The 7,296-nt window shown below is 40.6% G+C and overlaps 2 protein-coding genes across 2 annotated transcripts in view; both read right to left on the bottom strand.

The window, feature by feature from the left end:
* Positions 1 to 7,296, bottom strand: part of LOC104941838 (ephrin receptor 1-like) — a 50,884-nt gene that overhangs the window by 42,120 nt on the left and 1,468 nt on the right. The gene's annotated exons all lie outside the window — the stretch shown is intronic.
* LOC104941831 (sialidase-3-like) lies at positions 1,565 to 4,715 on the bottom strand. Its single transcript, XM_010766970.1, has 3 exons — positions 4,200 to 4,715; positions 3,798 to 4,037; positions 1,565 to 3,687 (listed from the first exon to the last, which is right to left on the bottom strand). The coding sequence occupies exons 2-3, from the start codon at positions 4,020 to 4,022 to the stop codon at positions 2,680 to 2,682; spliced, it is 1,233 nt and encodes a 410-aa protein (XP_010765272.1). The 5' UTR covers positions 4,023 to 4,037; positions 4,200 to 4,715; the 3' UTR covers positions 1,565 to 2,679.

Here is a 7,296-nt window from a genome sequence, read left to right as displayed (position 1 = left end):
CCATACAATATCTTCACTGCTTTAGAAAATCAAAATGGTACTCAAACTGCAAACTAAATGGACTCCTCCATAATGTCCCTCGGGCCTCTGAGTCATTCAAATGGATGTTACAGGAACAATGTGAGAGCTGTGAGTCCAGCGCTGATCTGTGTCGAGTCCACTGGGACAACATATGCTCACCACAAACACAAAACATCTGCCAGCCTCTCGTTTCTCGACTCCCAAATGTCATCGGAGTGATAAAGGTAACATATGTGTTTATCACCGAGAGCCACCCTCTGATAAAGATTATCATATGTGCTGTAAAATATTGGATTTGTCACCGCCAACGCTGTCGGAGATAAACAGGTTTCACTGCATGATTCATTTTTTTCTGGAGAAGCTGTTGGGACAAGGTGATGAAAAACAGTGAGAAAGGATGAAGCTGGCCACATATCAGATTTACAAGCCCCAACATTGAATCAATACAGTTTCTTGCCTAGTTGTTGCTTTTATACCAGTTCATTGATTATTGGAATGAAGACCGTGTCTGCTGCTGTGTACCAAAGGGTGCATACTGTATGTCTCATTACAACTATTGAAATGAAGCAGGCTAATCTGTCAGTATGAGTTGAGTGCTCACACTCAGTGAAGTTCAGGTATTTTATTCCTCTGAGCTGTCCTTTCGCCTCGATGGTTGTCGGAAAACACTTAAACGCACACATCAGTGAGTCACTCCATCGCACTGGTTGACCATCCTGCTTAATACTTGGTGAAATAATCCACAGCTGAAAATAGTCCCAGAGATCTGCAGCATTTATTTCTGTTTGAGGAACGTTTGATAGTGTCCAGCTGTTCCACTTGATTAAACTTACTAAGCCTTAAAAATGTAACTATGTGTTCATGGCCTGTTATCATGTTTAATAAACGCCTTCAGTAGGAGCACATGATGTCTGGAGGGCGTAACACAGTAACATTTAATAGTATTTCCATTGGATTTGACAATAATAACATTAACATAACGCTTAACCTTTGAGGCTGCAATACGATTTGTGAGAACTTGCAGTGTACCCGTAAGAGTGGTATTAGTGAATTGTCCTTTGGCAAAGCACTCATTTTAAGCATGTCATGACACTGCTAGTCTCGTTGGTTAAATGCAATTTAGCAAACACTACCACGTTCCTAACAGTAGAGGTATTTTTTGTGGAAAAAAATAAAGAAAATCCACATTTATCCGCATCTAAAAGGCTCCTTCCTGTCCTTAATTCAGTCCGGCTTTCAGCACATCTGCTGAATCCCATTCCATTCCCCACCGGCCACTATACAACAAAAGTCCTTCACATCACTTCGACATGTCCTCCGTCTCCTTTAGCTGCTGAGGGAATCCAATTATCCCTACAGCCAATAAAGTGTTCTTCGAAGCTGCTTTTAAAAACACACCCATGCTGTATATTATATCCCCATCCCTATATGATAGTTGATAATTATTTTTAAATGTTCTTCTTCCCTACATTCAGTTGTTAAAAGCAATAATAATTACACTATCAGATTAGAAATAGTACAAAAGCAAACAAAAGATGAATTGCTTGATCACAGTAACTTTTATTTTCTACTAAAACACATGTTTCATGCAGGATTGGTCACTTTCCACAACAGCCAACAAAAACACAATGAAACTAGTTCAGAGCCACCTGGAGGCATTTGGCCACACAACATTAGGCAAGATGAGCGCAAGGTTGAGTGTGTGCACATTTCAGTTATAGATATAGTGAGTCTTCTTCTGCTGTTTCATGCCGTTACATGCTTTCATTTGATAACCAACAGCCAGCCAATCATACCTGGTCCTGACACTGTATTAACTTTATGATGCCAAGGGAAAAAAACGTCTGTTAAGAAATAAGAAAACAAAAGAACCAAGTGAAATATTGCTTTGGAAAATAATAATATCTATGTACAGTACAAAGTAGCGCAGGCACATGCTTTTGACAGTAGTATAAACTCATAGATGTGGTACAGTTTGGTTTGTCTCCTTATTGATTAGGGTTGGCTGTGTCAATTAAAGGATTTAAAAAATATTTTCTGTCTATTTTTTTATGCCAACTTCGCAGCGCGCACTGCGACCTACACAAAGGGCTATGCACTGATAGGCTGCAGCACAGCTTAAGTTTAACCAGTGGAGTAGATAGAAGGCATATGTGAATCAGAGTATACTAAATGTGAAGGAGAGGCTGAGCACGCAGGAAAGTCTACGCTCTACTATACAAGGCCTGCTATGATCTTCATATGAAAATAAAAGAGGTAGGCTGATTCTCTCCACTGCTCAGGATATACTGACAGTTTAATTAGATGCAAAAATGGGCATTGATGTACTTGTCAAACATGCTACACACAAAGCCTGTTGCAAAGATGACAGTCCAGCACAGCATGCTTGAAATCAGACACCCAACCAATTAAAAATAGTTTTTCTTTTTTCTTACACACGCTGCTTGCATATCAATACTATTAAGACTTGGATTACTTTTTCATGTAAACGAGGAGACAACAAAACACACTAATCATGCATGCTTTAATCTCCTGACTGTAGAACAACAGTAAACACAGACGGATGTTACTGCACAGAATATTTAGTAGCCTTTGCTTGGATTTTTAGGTTGCAGGAGAATGTTAAGAGAACTTTGTTGATAGAGAAAAAAAAGCAATTCAGCACATTTTCTTGTCCTTCTTACTGCCCGTCTGCATGACATCATTGAGGTTAAACGACATGAACGCAATCTGCTCAAGTTCACTCTCTTTCCCGCACTCCATCAAGCACGAGAACTGATCCTTGTCTCCGTTGTAAGCCAGGTCTGAGTATCCGCTGGGCCCGCTGTGGATGATCCTGGGCCTGTCCCACCCTGATGAGTGCAGGGGGGATCGGTTCAAATACACACCCATGTCCCTTCTACTAGACTTGTTGGTCGGGTGGATGAAGAGGAGCCAGGTCTGAGTGTCTGGAGACAAGAGCGACGTGCCACAGGCTTTGCTTTCAGCGTCATCGTTGGGGACAAATTCAGGGGCAGGGAAGCCGATGACGCTGCCCTGACACCCTGAAGGCGGCTCCACCAGCTCTGGAGCAATGTGGGGTTTGTCAAAATACACACCGCTGTTTTCACTGAGGGCCTCACACCTGTGGCCCCCAGTGTTACGAGCATTGCAGTAAAGATGACTCCTGCCCTCGTGGTCTATGATCTCTGCCATTTCGCACTCACATGACTTTTTTCGAAGCATCTTACCTATATGCCACGTCTGGCCAAAGTCCTCGCTATAAACCGACAGTGCACGTGGGTAGACTGTGAAGGGAATGGGGTAGGAACAGCATCTGTAAGGGACGTAATAGGCGTACGCTGGGATGATCAATCTGCCATTCTCCAGCTGAACACCGTGGCCCGGGCCCACAGCGAACGTGGCCCACTTATGGATAGTTTCACCAATCACACTTTGTGTTAAGTCTCTCGCTTGACTCCAGGTTTGCCCGTCATCGCTGCTGCTGACACAGCAGAGGCGCGTCTTGTTCTTACCTGTGATAATCTGCCTCATCTCTGTGGTGTTTCCCAAGATACAGATGAAAAATAAAAACAGTGTTTTGCTGTTTTTTTCGTATACAGGGCAGGGGTTCATAGTGCGGTGGTTTGGGAGGCATGCTGTTGATAGCTCCTGACTGGACGACCACTGAAAAACATTACAAGACAAGAGTTAGAAAAGATGAGCATAGATCACGTTACCAGGTATCAGTATTTAAGCAAAGGTTAATATGCTGGTTTATGCAAGTGAATAATAACCTGAACAGATCCATCATCCTTCAACATTCCTCTTCTCATAACAAGGATTTTGGCATCATGGTCACAGGGTGAGGATCTTTTCTCTGCAAAGGCGAGGAAGGTGTGAATGTGCCTCAGATAAATGAGAGCAGGGATTCTGTATGTTATCCCACTTGGCTCCTTTTCAAACAAAGTTGTTTTGACTGGTTCATCTCCACTGCGACTCTTTGATGGTGTATTTCCCATGGTGGATCAGATTTCCTGCGAATTTAACATGTGCCAAATATATGAAAAGTGCTGGTTTGGTATAACAATGTTGAGACAGAAAGAGTTCACAGTCCAACAGCTCCTCATAGACACATATGACAGCGTTGTGACAAATTGCACATAACGTATAGTGTGCATGCAGAATAAAATGCTCACCTTCACTTGTCCCTCTTCACATTTGACACCCTTGATCTTTTCGTTAACGGCATTATACCGTCTAATATCACGCCATAAGAGAGACCTCTAATTTTCACGACACTGATGCTATGGGTCCATCTGAAAAGAAGACGGCTCTGAAGCGAAACATACACTCTCTGTTACTTCCGGGTTCGCTCAGACGTCTTGTTTAACAATACATACGTAAGCTAGAACTGTAGTTTCAGTTTTAATTCAAGCATTCCTCGCTTACCCGTGCTTTCACATAACCTAAATGAGATATAAAGTGGCTACTTAGTATTGGAAGACAGGAGTTATCAGAAACACGGACTCACGCATGCGCAGTGTTGTCAATTCCGTTTAGACGCAAGCTCGCTAAACTGTGTAAAATGAATAGGGGTCGATCGTTTATCCGTCTTTGTAAGTCGTACACGGCGTGTTGTGCATGAAAAACGATGGCGTATTCATAACACTATATGTGCAATGTTTTAAAGTACCTTCGCCTGCATGGGCAGACCGTTCTTATTATACATCCATGGGGCAGACCTCTATCTTACCAGTGAAGTCAATCTTTGACTAGATAGTCTCGACATGTTTTCTCTTTACCGCCTCCTGCCGGACGGGAGGACGGCTCTCGTCTTACATGCTGTTGCTAGGATACAGAGGACTACAGTGTAGCTCCAGACCAAAATATTTTGAAGTATTTCTAAATTACCTCGCGAATAGCCTCATTAACACTTACGTGCTAAGTTGTTTGCTGATAAATGGATATCACAAGCAAACAAGATGACTGAAGCGTCCTATAAATGTGATAATGGAGAAAAGAATCTCACCAAATGTTTCCCGCCCCGGACATTGCTCAGCCGGAGGAAAGAAGGTATGTTAAAAACGATACAAGTTACTTACAATATACATGAAGGCTCCCATACTACAGATTTACACACCCTTTGCTGTCCAGTTAAATTTCAAAAAAAAATTATTGGGATTGTTTGTCATAAACTAAAAAGTGTTCATTTCTGGATGAATAAAAGTATCCTATACTTCTTAAGCTAAATACACTATTCAAAACGCCTCTTTGAATAGAAGTATAAACGCAGTCACAAAGATGAAAACAGGGCTATTGTTCTGAGCTCATTAAAAGTTATTTTCAGAGAAACATGGTTGTTTTTTTTACAGAAAAGCAAAACTAAAAACACTACTACTACAATATTATATTATTTTATAGAATATGATGTTTTGCTGAGGATTAAACTACCAAGTAGTAGGCTACACCCGGGAGTTAAAAAATAGCACATCATCACAACATTAAAATGCAGCAAACACATTTGATGCAGTAACAATATATATCCAAAAAAGTAATAATAGCAAACTACTGATGAGGCAGGATTTTGACTTTAAAGGAGCCTTTTCACAGTGTGTACTTTGAGGGAAATAAAGGATCTGAATAGCCTTTTTCTTCCCCCTCTGACCACTATGGTTATTAATTATACATTTGTAAATCTGCATGTAATGTCTGCTGATTATATTTCAATTCAACTTTCCTGTAGCGGCTGGACATTTGCTTGAATATCACAGAACGACAGACGAGCAGAACCACAGGAATGTGCGTAGAAGAATAAAAGAGACTCATGAAGAATGTGGGAACAGCAGGGGGGCTGAGACCCCTCATAACACATTAGATGGGATTTTACTGGTAAGGCTCTGAAACATATTATAGATGTGCTTATTTGACAAAATTGTAGCAAGATCGTTTTTTTTCTTTCGGTGACCACAAACAATCACAATGTTCTTTTGTAGCTCCAGTTACATTGTGTTGATAATCCGTCTGAGCTGTGCTCCGTTGACATCAGTGAGCAGAAACTGAACTCTGTAAGAATGACTTTTCACACATTTTAACTGTTTGAAACTCAGTGGGTAAAACTCTTTTAATATTTGTTTCTTCATGTGCACAGGTCAAGCCAGAAGAGCTCAAGGTGTTTGACAATGTAGTTCACATTGATGCATCTATTAACTCCCTTTCTTTAGGTGATTATTGTATACATCATGCAGACTTTCCTTCAATAAGACGTTGTGCCTCTTGTAAACTTGTTTCTTTAAGACAATGTGTTTTTACAGGGTCTTTCAGCAGTTTTGTTTCTTTAAAGCAACTCAATGTGTCATTAAATGGGATCAGCAACATGACGTTTCAAGCTGCTGACTTCCCTCATCTCCAGGTAAGGGACTTTCTCTTATTTAATAGACCACTATTACGTCCTTAAAATTGTATATTTGGGTTTTGACCTACCACATGGGTAACAATATAACTTGACATGCCCATTTAGTCAAACCATGACATCTAAACATTATATATTCATCCAAAATGTGTTCTATTAGCTTGTTTCCCCTCTGCATTGATCTTAAATAGTGAGAAAACAATGTTCATTGCACATCTAGGTTGTGTATATCTGCCTATATCATGCCTTTACATTATTAAAATTACAGCAACAAAAAATGACAAGGATCGACTATAATTTGGTTCTAATATCCAGGGTTCTTACGGTCATTAAAAACCTGGAAAAGTCATGGAAATTCAAAATGCAAATTCCAGGCCCTGGAAAAGTTATGGAAAACAATATTTTTCCCAAGGTTTTGAAAAAGTCATGGAAATTTAACTAAAGTTGCATCAAATATAATTTGTATTTGATCTAATCGCCAAAATAGTAATACTATAATGATAATAAATACTGTNATTCAATTCAATTGTATGATTACACATCTGCATTTTCATGTGCCCTGTTCTCTTTTGATATAAGTGAAAATCAATAAAGAAAGGTGAAATAAAACCAGGGGGGATGTTTGATTGAGGGAGAAGAAGTCAATGGGTTGTTGCCAGGTTTCAGTGAGCAGAAGGAAGTCGATGGATTTCTCCAGAATTAATTTGTGAAGGATGTGGGCTTTATTGTTGAGTGAGGAGGGCAAAATTGGTCAAGTGGGGGGTTGGAGGGGTGGTGGCAGGCTGGAGAGGTATGAGGTTGGCCAGGTTAGCAGTGCGGGGGTGGGCAGTAGAGCAGAGGAGGGGGGCTTGATGGTGGGGAGAAATGGCTTGTTATTTGTGTTG

Source organism: Notothenia coriiceps, unplaced genomic scaffold (assembly GCF_000735185.1).
Source record: "Notothenia coriiceps isolate Sejong01 unplaced genomic scaffold, NC01 NC01_scaffold00004047, whole genome shotgun sequence".
Classification (NCBI taxonomy): Eukaryota; Metazoa; Chordata; class Actinopteri; order Perciformes; family Nototheniidae; genus Notothenia; species Notothenia coriiceps.
This window is presented reverse-complemented; position numbering and strand designations above follow the sequence as displayed.

Excerpts from the sequence above, each read along its gene's own strand:
- LOC104941831 (XM_010766970.1), bottom strand. The coding sequence starts at position 4,022 with ATGGGAAATACACCATCAAAGAGTCGCAGTGGAGATGAACCAGTCAAA. Across the intron at positions 3,688-3,797 it reads AGGATGATGGATCTGTTCAG|TGGTCGTCCAGTCAGGAGCT; the intron begins GTTATTATTCAC and ends AATGTTTTTCAG.